The sequence below is a fragment of the Quercus suber genome, unplaced genomic scaffold (assembly GCF_002906115.3).
Source record: "Quercus suber isolate HL8 unplaced genomic scaffold, Cork oak 2.0 scaffold_989, whole genome shotgun sequence".
NCBI lineage: Eukaryota > Viridiplantae > Streptophyta > Magnoliopsida > Fagales > Fagaceae > Quercus > Quercus suber.
Window position 1 is genome coordinate 20,659 of NW_027070404.1, and position 19,823 is coordinate 40,481.

Consider the following 19,823-nt stretch of genomic DNA (forward strand, 5'->3'; position numbering starts at 1 on the left):
TCGAGTTTAAAAAACTCGAGTTCAATCTTTGAACTCGATTTTTAGAGTCTTGAGATGCTAGTTTGCTTCACAGTTTTGCAAACATGTCAACTAATTAAAATATTTCAAAAATAATGTTAAATGCCCAAAAAAAAAAATTACGAAATATGGACATTAAAATTGAATTCAAACGTTAGGATTAATGTCTAGAATTGTAAACTTCAGACGTCAATGGGGAGGATAGATTTCAAAATCAATTAGAGGGAGGCATGGGTGTAACCTATGATGGAGTATTATGGTAGGTTGGGATAACTTTATTCACTCGAGTAAGGTTTCCACATGATAATTAGCATGAGAATCATTCTATAAAAGAGTTGCAGCCTGATTTATATGCATATTCAGTGGACAAGGATGTTTCAATTAATTCAATTATGGATAGTCAATTAGATGGGGATGAAATGGAGTTGGAATGTGAAATTTATTAAAAGGTTTTCATGTTTAGAAATTGGAGTCAATGATTTTTTTTTTTTAAATCTTCTCTACTCAAATATCCCCAAGAGGTAAGCAATCTGATAGGATGAGATGAAAATTCAAGGGTGGTCGTTTTGATGTTCGTTCTTAGTATAAGGTTGTTTAAAGTAGGCTAAAATGCAAAACTAACTTTTAAGTTTCTTCAGATTTTATTTTAGTCTTCTAACTTTCAAGTTTATTCAATTAGGGCTTTTCTATCAACTTTTGCTATATGTTGTGGTTAATTTTTAAATTTTTTAAATTAAAAAAATTCAATTAATGATTGAAAATTTTTTTTCCAATTTTTTTTTTCAAAAATTTTTAGCAAAAGTTAATGGAAAAGCCTTAATTGAATAAATCTAAAACTTAGAGGACTAAAAAAAATGAACAAAAGCAAAGTTAGAGGACTGAAATGAAATTTGAAGAAACTTAAAAGATCAATTTTGCATTTTAGCTTTTAAAGTAAGATAGAAGAGTCTTTAGTGCATTAAGGCCCCAAGGAGGGCCTCATCTTTCATTTGGAAAGTTGTATGGGAGGTGTTGTATGCACCTATATAAATGGTGAATAAATCTGAAACTTAGAGGACTAAAAAATGAACAAAAGCAAAGTTAGAGGACTGAAATGAAATCTGAAAAAACTTAAAAGATCAATTTTGCATTTTAGTTTTTAAAGTAAGATAGAAGAGTCTTTAGTGCATTAAGGCCCCAAGGAGGGCCTCATCTTTCATTTGGAAAGTTGTATGGGAGGTGTTGTATGCACCTGTATAAATGGTGAGACTATGGACTATTTGTTGATCCATTTCATATGTTTTATAGAGGAGGGCAGTCTTTAGAGCCTTTTGGGATCTGATGGCTGTTACCAAGGAAGGTACGCAGATTGAAGGGATTAATTCGAAAAACTGTTGGATAAGACATGGTTTGTATCACATACAAAACATACGCAGCAAAAAATTAATGGATTTACTTCATTCACAATCGATAACATGTGCTATGTAAATTTCAGAATTTAAGAACAAGATAGTGTACCTTGAAGCGGTGAATTTCAAAACTAAGATTAGAAGTACTTGGGAACACTCTTAATCTTCACTCCAATTCCACTAAAACCCAAGAAGTGTGGTCTCTCAATTAGTCCAAAGGAGAATAATAGAGTGGCTTACACTCACATACACCATTTAACAATTGTGTCTCTTATAAAATTCTGTACGTTTCTCCTTTAATATCTAATTGATTATCTAATTAGGCTAGCCTTCTGGACCATTCCAATTGGGTTCTAGTTTGTGGCTTGGAGTGGGACCAAAATGGAACAATAAGACACTAGTTCTAATAGGATTTGGGCTTTTCTGTCAACTCTTGACAAGTCCAAAGTTACCATTAACTGTATTTAATACCACTATATAAATATAGTTGCACTCTAGGCTTTATTTATAAATTATATCCTAAGACTTTATCGTACATGTAACACCTTCATAAAATATTCATAGTAATACAAAATCATGAATGTAGATTGTCACTTTGAAGATTACTACATCTTAATTATTGAGTACCCGGTTTTATCTTTTAAGTTACTCATCATATATTTATGAAATCCAATTTTATAAATATATACTTTAGTAACTCTTTACTAAAGTGGTTAGACTTAACACTCTGAATAACTAAATCTATTAAACTTATCTTAAGGGAATATTTCATATCTCCATTAAGAGATTATGAATTTTATCTTGAGAATATATATTTCATCAACACTAAAAGTAGCTGTCTAACATACTAAGATTTTGATCGTGACTTTAGATCTCAATCCTGATATATCAAAGCAATCAACACCTCATGATCAAGTCCATTATTCTTTCAAGATCAAGAGTTTATACAAATAGAAGTCGTGAGATTTATTATTCATTTGATAGTTATTAAGAGAATAATAAATTTCATAGCAGTCCAGTTTAATATGTCTTAATTCCTAAAACATATCAACATACCAACTAGAAGTCTCCACTTCCATGATCAAGACAAACCACCTTAGTTGGTATATTATAGTATTTGCAAATTAAATGCCCAATTTCATCTCCAACTACGAATTAAAATTCTACGTTTACAAAGAACTTGTGATTTATATCTTCTGTAACTAAATCACATAAATCACATACTATACATCTCATGGACTATATGATAATGTCCAAATATTCATGTTAACATTATTTTAGATAATAATAAAATAACTTTATTAATCACAACATTAAGTCATATGTAATGTCATACATAGCATCATATAATAGGATTTAAGGGCACTAATCCTAATAGAAACACTCTTGAAATTTTTAGAATTTTGTCTCATTATATCTTATGTGGCTATCATTAGAAGTAGTTATATTTATTACTATACATATAAAAAAAAAAAAAAAAAACATTTCTGAAATATGGACATTAAAATTGAATTCAAACGTTAGGATTAATGTCTAGAATTGTAAACTTCAAACGTTAATGGGGAGGATAGATTTCAAAATCAATTAGAGAGAGGCATGGGTGTAACCTATGATGGAGGATTATGGTAGGTTGGGATAACTTTATTCACTCTAGTAAGGTTTCCACATGATAATTAGCATGAGAATCATTCTATAAAAGAGTTGCAGCCTGATTTATATGCAAATTCACTGGACAAGGATGTTTCAATTAATTCAATTATGGATAGTTGATTAGATGGGGATGAAATGGAGTTGGAATGTGAGATTTATTAAAAGGTTTTCATGTTTAGAAATTGGAGTCAATGAATTTTTTTTAGATCTTCTCTACTCAAATATCCCCAAGAGGTAAGCAATCTGATAGGATGAGATGAAAATTCAAGGGTGGTCGTTTTGATGTTCGTTCTTAGTATAAGGTTGTTTAAAGTAGGCTAAAATGCAAAAGTAACTTTTAAGTTTCTTCAGATTTCATTTTAGTCTTTTAACTTTCAAGTTTATTCAATTAAGGCTTTTCTATCAACTTTTGCTATATGTTGTGGTTAATTTTTCAATTTTTTAAATTAAAAAAATTCAATTAATGATTGAAAATTTTTTTTCCAACTTTTTTTTTTCAAAATTTTTTTGCAAAAGTTAATGGAAAAGCCTTAATTGAATAAATCTGAAACTTAGAAGACTAAAAAATGAACAAAAGCAAAGTTAGAGGACTGAAATGAAATCTGAAGAAACTTAAAAGATCAATTTTGCATTTTAGCTTTTAAAGTAAGATAGAAGAGTCTTTAGTGCATTAAGGCCCCAAGGAGGGCCTCATCTTTCATTTGGAAAGTTGTATGGGAGGTGTTGTATGCACCTGTATAAATGGTGAATAAATCTGAAACTTAGAGGACTAAAAAATGAACAAAAGCAAAGTTAGAGGATTGAAATGAAATCTGAAAAAACTTAAAAGATCAATTTTGCATTTTAGCTTTTAAAGTAAGATAGAAGAGTCTTTAGTGCATTAAGGCCCCAAGGAGGGCCTCATCTTTCATTTGGAAAGTTGTATCGGAGGTGTTGTATGCACCTATATAAATGGTGAGACTATGGACTATTTGTTGATCCATTTCATATGTTTTATAAAGGAGGGCAGTCTTTAGAGCCTTTTGGGATCCGATGGCTGTTACCAAGGAAGGTACGCAGATTGAAGGGATTAATTTGAAAAACTGTTGGATAAGACATGGTTTGTATCACATACAAAACATACGCAGCAGAAAATTAACGGATCTACTTCATTCGCAATCGATAACATGTGCTATGTAAATTTCAGAATTTAAGAACAAGATAGAGTACCTTGAAGCAGTGAATTTCAAAACTAAGATTAGAAGTACTTGGGAACACTCTTAATCTTCACTCCAATTTCACTAACGCCCAAGAAGTGTGGTCTCTCAATTAGTCCAAAGGAGAATAATGGAGTGGCTTACACTCACATACACCATTTAACAATCGTGTCTCTTATAAAATTCTGTACGTTTCTCCCTTAATATCTAACTGATTATCTAATTAGGCTAGCTTTTTGGGCCATTCCAATTGGGTTCTAGTTTGTGGCTTGGAGTGGAACCAAAAGGGAACAATAAGACACTAGTTCCAATGGGCTTTGGGCTTTTCTGTCAACTCTTGATAAGTCCAAAGTTACCATTAACTGTATTTAATACCACTATATAAATATAGTTGCACTCTAGGCCTTATTTATAAATTATATCCTAAGACTTTATCGTACATGTAATACCTTCATAAAATATTCGTAATAATACAAAGTCATGAATATAGACTGTCACTTTGAAGATTACTACATCTTAATTATTGAGTACCCGATTTTATCTTTTAAGTTACTCATCATATATTTATGAAATCCAATTTCATAAATATATACTTTAGTAACTTCTTACTAAAGTGGTTAGGCTTAACACTCTGAATAACCAAATCTATTAAACTTATTTCAAGTGAATATTTTATATCTCCGTTAAGAGATTATGAATTTTATCTTGAGAATATATATTTCATCAACACTAAAAGTGGCTGTCTAACATACTAAGATTTTGATCGTGACTTTAGATCTCAATCCTAATATATCAAAGCAGTCAACACCTCATGATCAGGTCCATTATTCTCTCAAGATTAAGAATTCATACAAATAGAAGTCGTGAGATTTATTATTCATTTGATAGTTATTAGGAGAATAATAAATCTCACAGCAGTCTAGTTCAATATGTCTTAATTCCTAAAACATATCAACATATCAACTAAAAGTCTTCACTTCCATGATCAAGACAAACCATCTTAGTTGATATGTTATAGTATTTGCAAATTAAATACCCAATTTCATCTCCGACTACAAATTAAAATTCTAAGTTTACAAAGAACTTGTGATTTATATTTTCTGTGACTAAATCACATAAATCACATACTATACATCTTGTGGACTATATGATAATGTCCAAATATTTATGTTACCATTATTTTAGATAATAATAAAATAACTTTATTAATCACAACATTAAGTCATATATAATGTCATACATAGCATCATATAATAGAATTTAAGGGCACTAATCATATCAGAAACACCCCTGAAACTTTTAGAATTTTGTCTCGTTATATCTTATGTGGCTATCATTAGAAATAGTTATATTTATTACCATACATATAAAAAAAAAAAAATTATGATCTTAAGTTGGAATCATTGATGATTTGAACTAAGTTTAATTGGTCTCATGTGCCACGTCTTACTAGTTGCATTTCCATTTAGATTTCATAGAATCGCTTCATTCATGTGCAATTCTTTTGGGTAATTGTGTTTATCATCTTGAACACGAATTAATCTTGTCTTCTAATAAAATATCTTTGTTTATAAAAATTAAAAAAAAAAATTAAAAGTATTCTGGACTTAAGTGTACTTTACATTTTTGTCTAAAATTTAAAATGATCCTTTCCAAACAAAGAAGGCTTGACAAAGATCCATAGGGCAAAAAACAAATCTAGACAAAAAGAAAAACTGTTGCCACATTACGCGAATGCATCCTTCAGTCCTCCTATGTATTGTTGTTATCTGCAACACAAATGACAATCATAAAAAATATTAATTTCAATTTATAAAATCCTTAGCAAAAAAAATTTCACCTATTACCAACCATACTGTAAAATCACCTACTAACAACAATCACATTATCAATACAACAATAATAGACAAGAATTGTCACATTACAAAACGTATCTCATAAACACTTCAAAACCATAGCCGCATTGCCAATATTGTATGTAACTAAACTATAACGACTATTAACCAAGTGCCATCCAAGGACTGTCAATTCTACGGTACAAAGAATCCAACCAACTAATGAATTCCAATCAATTCCCCTTTTTAAATATTTGTATTTGCAGTCTTTGTTTTTTAATTTTTTATTTGGTAGTAATAGTAAAGATAATCAACAAATAAAGACATATAAAACATCAAAATCATAATCAACAAACAGTATAGGAAAATTTCCTTGTATTATCAACCATACTAAAAAATAATCCTGAAATTCATTTCTTTCCCCTGATTATCCATGAAACAAACATAGCCAAAGTACAATGATAATACATAAATATATATATATATATATATGTGTGTGTGTGTGTATTAAAAAAACAAAAGAAAGATCTACAGTGAAGTCCAAAACAGCAAACCAGAAGCAAACAAACTGCAAACCCCATTTTGAAAACTAAACAGAACCACCTCCCCCAAACTAGCAAATTATACCAAGAAAACCTACTACATTCCACCTAGAGGATTGGTCAAGTAACCTACTAGCAGCAAACAGCATCTAGACACAAGACCAGAACAGCAAACTAGCACAAAAGCCACAACACTTTGAAGGCAGCAAGCAAGGGACAAGTGATTCACCAGCTCCACTTCCTATTTGCAAAATCTTCTTGTTTTTTTTTTTTTTTTACAACTAGCACATGACTACTAGCTCAACCATCACCAAACCAGTCACAACCATGCCACAAAAAAATTGTCTAACACCTAATCTTTCACACATACTTCTGTCAATTGTTGTAACCCTTTTAGGCACAAAGGCCATTCTCCATATTATTTCCAAAAAAAAAAAATTCTTTTAACCATTTGTTCTTCAGTCAACATAATTTTTGGAAAATTTATAAGTGTTCCTCGGCCTCCAGATATGATAACATAGTTCAAGGAAAAATAAAAATATTATCTATAAGATATATACTACATCTCCATCATTTTAGTTCTCTAACATGTTTCAAGGAAGCAAAAAAATATAATCTATAAGGTATATACTACATCTCCATCATATCAATAAATTTTTATTTTTTATAAGGTAAAAAAAAAAAAAAAACAATTGTTTACTTGTGTTTGACTAGTTTGTGTGTTAGCTGTCCTACCCTTAGTAGCACCTACGGGTTGTGATGTACTCAACACAATTATTGGGGCAATTTATCAAGCATGTTAAGCAAGAACAAAGAAGTAGGGCAGAGGGCAGATGTGGCATCCAACTAACTGCTTGAAAAAAATCAGTTTAGGCGTGACTAAGGCTGAGGAGAATTGGGTTAAGTTCTATTTACCCTAGGTTAGTTAGAGGGTTAAGTTTACCCGGTTTAAGTTATCCGGGGTTAGGTTATTTGGGTTGGGTTAAGTTTAGAACTTTCACAATAGAATATTCTAGATTCTATTAGAATTAACTAAGGTAATAACAGAATTGGGGTATTTGCACATTTACGAAACATAAAGGAAGAAATTGGTTGCTTCCAAAGAAAAAAGATGGGGGGAAATTCTGAACCACCCCCCAAAAAAAGATTTCAACTCTCTTATCAAAAAAAAGATTTTCAACTCTCTCAAAAACTTAAACTGTTAGGAAATAGTGAATTTAATTATTGAGCCATAATTCTAATAGTTAAGTAGTTTCCAGCATTTTTTTTATTAAAAAAAATTTATTAAATTGCTTTCCTTTTTGGCCCAGAATTCCAATTCCTCTAGAAGTTGAATGAAAGAATCCAATAGCTTTGGTTCTTTTTGAGGGTGTGATTACCTTCTTTTATTAAGTCCAATTGCCTAAAGAAACCTAAGTTGTGATTGCTTACACTTACATCATCTTCTTTCTAATTTCTATATAATATACAATAAACAATTAAACATAGATCTAATTTTCTCCCTACAGCAAACTGGGCCATTTAATAATCAAATAATACTATCGTATATTTGTTTGATCAGTAAAATAAAACTTCTATAGAAAAAAAAGGTCCCAATTACAATCCTATTCTATACTCATAATTCAATTCCAAAGTCCTCTCTGCAAAACCCTAATCAATTTTCCATAGAAAAGAAAAAAAAATTACTGGAGAAGTAATACAAGGTCCAATTTACCCTCCTTGCCCCATTAATGTCAATAATCTTTCCACATCAACTAACAACCAAAGTGAATCAATAGACTGCAGTCTACTAAGCCTTCTTGGTAGTCACATGGCACTTGTAATCCACCTAGATTACCAGTGTACAATTTCTAAACCATTTAGAACCTTTTTTTTTTTTTTTTTTTGTCATAAACATGCCCAATCACATGAAATGTCAGTGTCCAGACTAGCATGTAGACCAAATTATATCATCCTAAAAATTTAAGGATTCCAACTTTAGAAACCCTTGCTAAATAGGAAAAATGAGGCAAAATTTAATGACCAAAAGTGGCTTTTGCTCTTTTTTTTTTTTTTTTTACATTTTTAAAACAAACCCTAAGGTTGTCACTAGTGTCGCGTTAGATCGATGCAACTCCCAAACTCAATACAACATAACACATTTAATCAATAAAAACCCCTAACAAAACACGACTCTAGCTACAGTTAAATGGTTAAAGCAACTTATGTTTGGCCTAATCCTATACTCTATTGACTTTACACTGATGCAAAACAATATGTCAGGCACACAACACAGTATCAGAAGGCAATGGCTGATCATAGCAGAAAAATCTAAGCATGCCTAATGAAATGGAAAGTGAAACAAATTTTCATACAGAATATGGATTGGATGTGACACTTTCAGCATATAGAAAAAGATAATAACATAAGTCTTCATTTAGATTTACCATTTCATGATTGCGAATGACTCATCCCGTCATCAACCAAAACCACAAAATCTAAAAAAATCAGTTTAGGCGTGACTAAGGCTGAGGAGAATTGGGTTAAGTTCTATTTACCCTAGGTTAGTTAGAGGGTTAAGTTTACCCGGTTTAAGTTATCCGGGGTTAGGTTATTTGGGTTGGGTTAAGTTTAGAACTTTCACAATAGAATATTCTAGATTCTATTAGAATTAACTAAGGTAATAACAGAATTGGGGTATTTGCACATTTACGAAACATAAAGGAAGAAATTGGTTGCTTCCAAAGAAAAAAGATGGGGGGAAATTCTGAACCACCCCCCAAAAAGGGATTTCAACTCTCTTATCAAAAAAAAGATTTTCAACTCTCTCAAAAACTTAAACTATTAGGAAATAGTGAATTTAATTATTGAGCCATAATTCTAATAGTTAAGTAGTTTCCAGCATTTTTTTTATTAAAAAAAATTTATTAAATTGCTTTCCTTTTTGGCCCAGAATTCCAATTCCTCTAGAAGTTGAATGAAAGAATCCAATAGCTTTGGTTCTTTTTGAGGGTGTGATTACCTTCTTTTATTAAGTCCAATTGCCTAAAGAAACCTAAGTTGTGATTGCTTATACTTACATCATCTTCTTTCTAATTTCTATATAATATACAATAAACATAGATCTAATTTTCTCCCTACAGCAAACTGGGCCATTTAATAATCAAATAATTCTATCGTATATTTGTTTGATCAGTAAAATAAAACTTCTATAGAAAAAAAAAGGTCCCAATTACAATCCTATTCTATACTCATAATTCAATTCCAAAGTCCTCTCTGCAAAACCCTAATCAATTTTCCGTAGAAAAGCAAAAAAATTTACTGGAGAAGTAATACAAGGTCCAATTTACCCTCCTTGCCCCATTAATGTCAATAATCTTTCCACATAAACTAACAACCAAAGTGAATCAATAGATTGCAGTCTACTAAGCCTTCTTGGTAGTCACATGGCACTTGTAATCCACCTAGATTACTAGTGTACAATTTCTAAACCATTTAGAACCTTTTTTTATTTATTTATTTTTTATTTATTTATATCATAAACGTGCCCAATCACATGAAATGTCAGTGTCCAGACTAGCATGTAGACCAAATTATATCATCCTAAAAATTTAAGGATTCCATTACTACTTTAGAAACCCTAGCTAAATAGGAAAAATGAGGCAAAATTTAATGACCAAAGTGGCTTTTGCTCATTATTTTTTTACATTTTTAAAACAAACCCTAAGGTTGTCACTAGTGTCGCTTTAGATCGATGCAACTCCCAAACTCAATACAACATAACACATTTAATCAATAAAAACCCCTAACAAAACATGACTCTAGCTACAGTTAAATGGTTAAAGCAACTTATGTTTGGCCTAATCCTATACTCTATTGACTTTACACTGATGCAAAACAATATGTCAGGCACACAACACAGTATCAGAAGGCAATGGCTGATCATAGCAGAAAAATCTAAGCATGCCTAATGAAATGGAAAGTGAAACAAATTTTCATTCAGAATATGGATTGGATGTGACACTTTCAGCATATAGAAAAGATAATAACATAAGTCTTCATTTAGATTTACCATTTCATGCTTGCGAATGACTCATCCCGTCATCAACCAAAACCACAAAATCATATTTAACAATTTTGAACACTCTTCAGAGCATCTTCTTCTACCACAATGGGGATTTTTGCCATCATCAGTCCAATATTATTTGGGGGGATATCCTTCCATGTTTAATGTGGACTATTTGACAAGAAATAGGCATACTTTTGAGGGGACAGAATGTACATCATTGTGGTTGAAACTTTTTTTGCTGTGATTGTTGTATGATTGGATGGCTGCGTTGAACAGGCTGTCTTTTTTCTCTCTCAAGGAGTTTGTGGACTCGGTGTTATTTTTGTTAGACTCTAAGACTCTCTCTCTTATACTACCTGTGTACATTGGATCTTTTTTTTCCCCCTCTAAATTGATAAAATTTTGCTACATTACCTATAAAAATATTTAATAAAATTATGACTACTCTTTAGTCTTTATATCCATTCAAAAAAAATTAAATCCAAAACCCATATATTGAGGTTTGAAACTTAATATTTACTTATAGCAACACAAAAATATCTAGTATATACCAAGAATAAGATAGAACTGAGGAATGTAAATGCTGAAATTTTTAGTTGAATGCTTGAATCGAGCCTTTTTACCTGCACTTCCTCTTCTTGCTCACTTTCCTCTTGGAAACTACATCATTTGGTTTGTCAAGTAAGGTAAGATTCCTCACACAATTATCAGCATAAGATAACAACAACTTCTATAAAACCCCAAATTCTTCACTTGTTGGCTCTCAGGGTCATACGACAAGAGCATCGAACCATTTGACATGGGCATCAAACCATGTGATTGTATTTTCTGCACTAATACATGATCATTCTTCAAGAAACCTAACACTTTCCAATGTAGCATATTGAGGTCAATAGTGAACTGTTTAGTCCAAGAATCCACAACACCATACTCTTTCATAACCCAAACAGAACAACTCTTGACGCTGCTCAGATGCTGATACCCATAACATATTAGAGAAAGCAATCCATTGAATACTGAGGTATAAATATCAGCATCCAATCCAAATTTACCATTTGGCAAGGATATCAAGCGGAAAACCTCATCACCCAAATCAAATGACAAAACTATTGAACTCTGGGCATCACCCCAATCATTCGCCACAAAATAAACAGCTCCATTTAAATAAGCTGCTTGTGGGTGCCAATTACTAATAGTAATTCTTGGCGGATATGAGTAACCACCACTAGTTACTCTCCAAGATCCCTCGCTAACAGAGTAAACCTCAACCAGAGGTGGTTGGGCACTTTCGTACCTAACATTTACACTTAGATAGGCAATTCTCACCACATTATAATCATCGGTCCTCAAATCAAACCCAATTGCTAGATAACAAGGATTTCAAAAAGAAGGGTTGGGATTCTTGGGAAGGGTAATAAATTTCCTAATACAAGGATTCCAAAGAACAAAGCGGTCTCCTTCATAAAGAAAAAACAATCCATTCACGGAACCTACAAATTGAAAATAGCTACTAAAATGACTCCTCAATGGGAACTTAAGATCTTGAATTTGTTCGGATGAGGAGGAGTCATTATTGTCATTGTCTTCGTAAATTAATCTGTAGCGCTCTACATAGTATTTGAAATCCAAATACCTAACAATTAATTTGTTGGAATCAGAGCGCGATCGAGTGAAACTGGATTTGATGAAGGCAGGACTTGTAATTAGAGAGTTGTATGATTTGGAAACGCACCTGAATTGAATTAGGGATTTCACGGGTAGTTTATGGAGGATCTCCAGCAACACTTCGAAAGGCAGATACTCCAACATTCCTTATCTTTCTTTCTTTCTTTCTTTCTTTTTTTTTCGGCTTTACCAATTTCAGACTGTTGGGAAAATCTTCAATTTGAGGCACTTGTTGTGGACTCGTGGCATGCCGCATCTCAAGTTTCACTTGTTGATCTGGAGGTTTTTTTGCCATATAGATCTCGAGTCTTATAGACTAAAGTTTGTAAAAAGTAAACCCAAGTCGATAGGACTCGATTTCTATAAATGAAGATCTAGAAGACAAAAGAAGAACAACAAAGGACCAAATCAGATCCAGAACTATGGACCAAATTAGGAAGGAAGAAGAAGAAGAAGAAGAAGTGAAAAGGAAGAAGAACAGAGGACCAGATTGAGCAGGAAGAAGAAGAATCAAATTTGGAAGAAAGAAGAAGAAGAGGTCTATTCGTGGAATGTGGAGAATGGGGAACTCAAGTTTTAAATACTCAATTCCATGTGGATTTTTTTCCACATCAGACTACCATCACATGCAACTTGAGTTTTAAACACTCGAATTCAACCTTTGAACTCGAGTTTTAGAGTCTCGAGATGCTAGTTTGCTATATAGTTTTGCAAACATGACAACTAATTAAAATATTTCAAAAATAATGTTGAATGCAAAAAAAATTCCAAAATATGGACATTAAAATTGATTTCAAATGTTAGGATTAATGTCTAGAATTGTAAACTTCAAATGTCAATGGGGAGGATAGATTTCAGAATCAGTTAAAGGGAGGCATGGGTGTAATCTATGATGGAGGATTATGGTAGGTTGGGATAACTTTATTCACTCAAGTAAGGTTTCCACATGATAATTAGCGCAAGAATCATTCTATAAAAGAGTTGCAGCCTGATTTAAATGCATATTCAGTGGACAAGGATGTTTCAATTAATTCAATTATAAATAGTCGATTAGATGGGGTGAAATGGAGTTGGAATGTGAGATTTATTAAAAGGATTTCATGTCTAGAAATTGGAGTCAATGAATTTTTTTTAGATCTTCTCCACTCAAATATCCTTAAGAGGTTAGCAATCGATAGGATGAGATGAAAATTCAGGGGGGGTCGTTTTGATGTTCGTTCTTAGTATGAGGTTGTTTAAAGTAGGCTAAAATGCAAAACTGACTTTCTAAATTTCTTCAGATTTCATTTTAGTCCTCTAACTTTGTTTTTGTTTATTTCAATCTTCTAACTTTCAAGTTTATTCAATTAGGGCTTTTCTATCAACTTTTACTATATTTTGTGGTTAATTTTTCAATTTTTTAAATTAAAAAAATTCAATTAGTTGTTGAAATTTTTTTTTTCCATTTTTTTTTAATTTTTAGCAAAAGTTGATGGAAAATACTTAATTGAATAAATCTAAAACTTAGAGGACTGAAATGAACAAAAGCAAAATTAGAGGACTGAAATAAAATCTGAAGAAACTTAAATGTTCAGTTTTGCATTTTAGCTTTTAAAGTAAGATAGAAGAGTCTTTAGTGCATTAAGGCCCAAGGAGGGCCTCATCTTTTATTTGGAAAGTAGTATGGGAGGTGTTGTATGCACCTGTATAAGTGGTGAGACTATGGACTATTTGTTGATCCATTTCCTATGTTTTATAGAGGAGGGCAGTCTTTAGTGTCTTTTGGGATCCGATGGCTGTTACCAGGAAGGTACACAGATTGAAGGGATTAATTCGAAAAACACCCTAAAATTTTTAGAATTTTGTCTCGTTATATCTTATGTGGCTATCATTAGAAATAGTTATATTTATTAGTTATTACTATACATAAAAATAAAAAATAAAAATAAATTCTGATCTTAAGTTGGAATCATTGATGATTTGAACTAAGTTTAATTGGTCTCATGTGCGTCGTCTTAATAGTTGCATTTCCATTTAGATTTTATAGGATCGCTTCATTCATGTGCAATTCTTTTGGGCAATTGTGTTTATCATCTTGAACACGAAGAAATATTGTCTTCTAATAAAATATCTTTGTTTATAAAAAAAAAAAAAAAAAATTAAAACTAGTCTAGACTTAATTGTACTTTACATTTTTGTCTAAAATTTAAAATGATCCTTTCCAAACAAAGAAGGATTGACAAAGATCCATAGGGCAAAAAACAAATCTAGACAAAAAGAAAAACTGTTGCCACATTACGCGAATGCATCCTTCAGTCCTCCTATGTATTGTTGTTATCTGCAACAAAAATGACAATCATAAAAAATTTTAATCTTCAATATATAAAATCCTTAGCAAAAAAAATTTCTCCAATTACCAAGCATACTCTAAAATCACCTACTAACAACAATCACATTATCAATACAACAATAATAGACAAGAATTGTCACATTACAAAACATATCTCATAAACACTTCAAAACCATAGCCGCATTGCCAATATTGTAATAAACTAAACTATAACAACTATTAACCAAGTGCTATACAAGGACCGTCAATTCTACGGTACAAAGAATCCAACCAACTAATGAATTCCAATCAATTCCCCCTTTTGTTTTTTTGAAGGGGCAATCAATTCCCCTTTTTAAATATTTGTATTTGCAGTCTTTGTTTTTTAATTTTTAATTTGGTAGTAATATTAAAGATAATCAACAAATAAAGACATATAAAACATCAAAATCATAATCAACAAAAAGTATAGGAAAATATCCTTGTATTATCAACCATACTAAAAATTAATCCTGAAATTCATTTCTTTCCCCTAATTATCCATGAAACAAACATAGCCAAAGTACAATGATAATATACTAAAAAATAATCCTGAAATTCATTTCTTTCCCCTGATTATCCATGACACGAACATAGCCAAAGTACAATGATAATATATATATATATGTGTGTGTGTGTGTGTGTGTGTGTGTGTGTGTGTATGTATTAAAAAAACCAAAGAAAGATCTACAGTGAAGTCCAAAACAGCAAACCAAAAGCAAACAAACTGGAAACCCCATTTTGAAAACTAAACAGAACCACCTCCCCCAAACTAGCAAATTATACCAAGAAAACCTACTACATTCCACCTAGAGGATTAGTCAAGTAACCTACTTTATATGCCTATTCAATGAATAAGGATGTTTCAATTAATTCAATCGTGGATGGTTGATTAGATGGGGTGCAATGGAGTTGGAATGTGAGATTTATTAAAGGTTTTCATGTTTAAAAATTGGTGTCAATGAATTTTCTTTTAGATTTTCTGTAGTCAAATATCCCCAAGGGGCTAGCGACCAATAGAATGAAATGAAAATTCAAGGGGAGTGATCATTTTGATGTTCGTTCTTAGTATGAGATTATTTGGGGTAAAATAAAAAAGTCTTTAGTGTGTTAAAGCCCCGAAGAAAGGCTCATTTTTCATTTGGAAAGTTGTATGGGAGGTGTTGAATGCATCCACCTACATAAATGGTGAGACTATAGACCATTTGTTGATCCATTTAATATGTTTTATAGAAGGTAGTCTTTAGAGCCTTTTGAGATCCAATGGCTATTACAAGGGAAGGTAGATTAGAGGAATAAGTTCAAAAAACATCCCTCAAATATTTGGAATTTTTACTCGTTTTGTCTTATATCGCTATCATTAGAAATAATTATATTTTTTACAATACATTAAAAAAAAAAAAAATCTAATGTTAAGTTGGAATCATTGATGATTTCAACTAAGTTTAATTGGTCTCGTGTGGGGTCTTACTAGTTGCATTTCCATTTAGATTTTATAGAATCGCTTCATTCATGTGCAATTCTTTTGGGTTCTTTGTTTATCATCTTGAACACAAAGTAATCTTGTCTTCTAATAAAATATATTAGTAGTTTATAATTAAAAAAAAAATTAAAATTACTCTAAATAGAAAGTGTACTTTACGTTTTTGTCTAAAATTTAAAATGATCATTTCCAAACAAAGAAGGCTTGACAAAGAGCCAAAGGCCCCAAAAAAAAAATTCTAGGCAAAAAGAAAAAACTACTGCCACATTGCGTGACTGCATCCTAAAGTCCTATGTATTGTTGTTATCTGCAACACAAATGACAATCACAAAAAATATTAATCTTCAATTTATAAAATCATTAGCTAAAATAAATTTTCTCCTATTAGCAACCATACTCTAAAATCACCTACTAATAACAATCACATTACCAATACAATAATAATAGACACACAATTGTGTCAAATTACAAACCATATAAACTAAACTACAATGAACTATTAACCAAATGCTGTCCAAGGACTGTCAATTCTGCGGTACAAAGAATCCAACCAACTATGAATTCCAATTTTTGCATTTGCAGTCTTTTTTAAAAAAAAAAATATTACGTAGTAATAATAAAGATAATCAACAAATAAAGATATATAAAGCACCAAAATCAAGTCAATAATCAATAATCAATAAACAGTAAAGGCAAATTTCCTTGAATTATCAACCATACTAGAAAATAATCCTGAAATTCGTTTCTTTCCCCTGATTATCCATGAAACAAACATAGCCAAAGAACAATGATAATACGTACATATATATATATATATTAAAAAAAACAAAAGAAAGATCTACAGTGAAGTCCAAAACACCAAACTAGAAGCAAAACCAATTGCAAATCCCATTTTGAAAACTAAATAGAACTACCTCCCCCAAACTAGAAAATTACAGCAAGAAAGGAGTGCATACAAACTCTCCAGCAAATATATTACACTCCACCTAGAGGATTAGTCAAATAACCTACTAGCAGCAAACAGCATCTAGCTAGCACAGAAGCTGCAACAATTTGAAAGCAGCAAGCAGGGGATACGTGATTCACCAGCCCCACTTTCTATTTGCAAATTATTCTTGTTTTTTTTTAGCACAAGCACATGACTACTAGCTCAACCATCACTAAACCAGTCACAACCATGCTACAAAAAAATTGTCTAACACCTAATCTTCGACATATACTTACAGTCAATTGTTGTGATCCGTTTAGGCACAAAGGCCCCTATTCTCCATTTTATTTCCAAAAAAAATTCTTTTAACCATTTATTCTTCAGTCAACATAATTTTTGAAAATTTACAAGTGTTCCTCGGCTTCCAGATATGATACACAGCAGCTGCTATGGCCATTTTCCCCACTCTTGATTGTATACTTCTACCTGTTATGATTGTAACTCGGCCTCTAGATATGATAACATAGTTCAAGGAAAAATAAAAATATTATCTATAAGATATATACTACATCTCCAACATTTCAGTTCTCTAACATGGTTCAAGGAAACAAAAAAAATATAATCTATAAGATATATACTACATCTCCATCATATCAATAGATTTTTATTTTTTTTAAGGTAAAAAAAAAAAAAAAATTGTTTACTTGTGTTTGACTAGTTTCCGTCTTAGCTGTCCTACCCTTTGTAGCACCTATGGGTTGTGATGTACTCAACACAATTATTGGGGCAATTTATCAAGCATGAACAAAGAAGAAGGGACTCTGGCCTTGGCCAACAAATCATATTTAACAATTTTGAACACTCTTTAGAGCATCTTCTTCCACCACAATGGGGATTTTGGCCATCATCACTCCACTATTATTTGGGGGGATATCCCTCCATGCTTAATGTGGACTATTTGGCAAGAAATAGGCATACTTTTGAGGGGACAGAACATACATCATTGTAGTTGAAACTGTTTTTGCTGTGATTGTTGTATGATTGGATGGCTGCCTTGAATAGGCTATCTTTTTCGTCTTTCAAGGAGTTTGTGGACTTGTGTTATATTTGTACATTGTGTCTCTTTTTCTTTTTTCTTTTTACTCTAAATTGATAAAATTTTGCTACATTACCTATAAAAAAAATTTAAAAAATTATGATTACTCTTTTTATCCATTTAAGAAAAAATTAAATCCAAAAGCCATATATTGAGGTTTGAAACTTAATATTTACTTATCGCAATGCAAAAATATCTAGTATATACCAAGAATAAGATAAAACTGAGGAATGTAAATGCTGAAATTTTGAGTTGAATACTTGAATTGAGCCTTTTTACCTGCACTTCCTCTTCTTGCTCACTTTCCTCTAGGAAACTACACCATTTGGTTTGTCAAGTAAGACAAGGTTCTCCACATATTTATCAGCATAAGAACAACATGTGCTTTTACAAAACCCCAAATTCTTCACTTGTCGGCTCTCAGGGTCATATAAAGAGAGCATCAAACCATCTGATTGCATTTTCTGCACTAATACATGATCATTCTTCCAGAAACCTAACACTTTCCAGTGTAGCATATTGAGTTCAATAGTGAACTGTTTAGTCCAAGAATCCACAATTCCGTACTCTTTCATCACCCAAATAGAACAACTATATTGCTCGCCCATATGCCGACTCTCATAACATATTAGAGAAAGCAATCCTTTGAATTTTGAGGTAAGAATACGAATATCCAATCCAAATTTACCATTTGGCAAGGATATCACGCGGAAAACCTCATCACCCAAATCAAATGACAAAACTATTGAACTCGCATCTCCCCAATCGCTCGCCACAAAACCCGCATCTCCCCAATCAATCGCCGCAAAATAAACAGCTCCATTTAAATAAGCTCCTTGTGGGTGCCAATTTCTAATAGTAATCCTAGGCGGATATGAGTCACCAGCACTAGTTACTCTCCAAGATCCCTCGCTAACTGAGTAAACCTCAACCAGAGGTGGTTTGGCACCTTCGTACCCAATATTTACACATTGATAGGCAATTTTCACCACCTTATAATCATTGGTTTTTGAATCAAACCCAAACACTAGATAACAAGGAAAGAAGCCAGTAACGGAAGGGTTGGGAAGGGTAATATATTTTCTAATACAAGGATTCCAAAGAATAAAATGGTTTTCATCATAAAGACAAAACAATCCATTCGCGGAACCGACTAATTGAAAATGGCTAAGAAGACGACTCCTTAATGGTAACTTAAGGTCTTGAATTTGTTCAGATGAGGAATCATTATTGTCATTGTCTTCGTGAATTAATTTGTAGCGCTCTACATGAGGTTTGGCATCCAAATACCTAACAATTAATTTGTTGGAATCGGAATGTGATCGAGTAAGGTTGGAATTGATGAAGGCTGAACTTGCGATTAGAGAGTTCCATGATTTGGAAACGCACCTGAATCGGATTAGGGATTTCACGGGCAGTCCATGCAGGATATCCGGCAACACATCGTATGGCAGATACTCCAGGTCCAACATTCCGGATTTTTTTTTTTCGACTTTACCAAATTCGGCGTATTGGGAATTTTTCTATTTAAAGCACTTGCGTGGGCCTTGTGATAGACAATCAAGTTATACTAACAAAAATTACTTTTTCTACTTTGTATAAAAAAAATATATATATATATATATAT

At 31.9% G+C, this 19,823-nt stretch overlaps 1 protein-coding gene and 1 long non-coding RNA gene across 4 annotated transcripts in view; both read right to left on the minus strand.

Annotated features, from left to right (window-relative positions):
• Positions 1 to 5,795: 5,795 nt before the first annotated feature.
• LOC136065487 (uncharacterized) lies at positions 5,796 to 12,867 on the minus strand. The gene is made up of 2 exons (XR_010627127.1): positions 11,301 to 12,867; positions 5,796 to 6,021 (listed from the first exon to the last, which is right to left on the minus strand). It is a non-coding gene; the product is annotated as an uncharacterized LOC136065487 (long non-coding RNA).
• A 1,585-nt stretch (positions 12,868 to 14,452) lies between these two features.
• LOC112007997 (F-box/kelch-repeat protein At3g23880) overlaps positions 14,453 to 19,823 on the minus strand; it is a 6,904-nt gene continuing 1,533 nt past the window's right edge. The window contains exons 1-2 of one of the 3 annotated variants that reach the window (XM_065768710.1): positions 18,476 to 19,719; positions 14,461 to 14,659 (exon numbers count right to left, since the gene is read on the minus strand). In XM_065768710.1, the coding sequence (XP_065624782.1) occupies positions 18,505 to 19,668 (1,164 nt within the window). In that variant the 5' untranslated portion in view covers positions 19,669 to 19,719 and the 3' untranslated portion in view covers positions 14,461 to 14,659; positions 18,476 to 18,504. Of the gene's footprint in view, positions 14,660 to 15,169; positions 16,480 to 18,475; positions 19,720 to 19,823 lie in introns of those variants that run through there. The other 2 variants (XM_065768711.1, XM_024040459.2) reach the window with 2 other exon arrangements.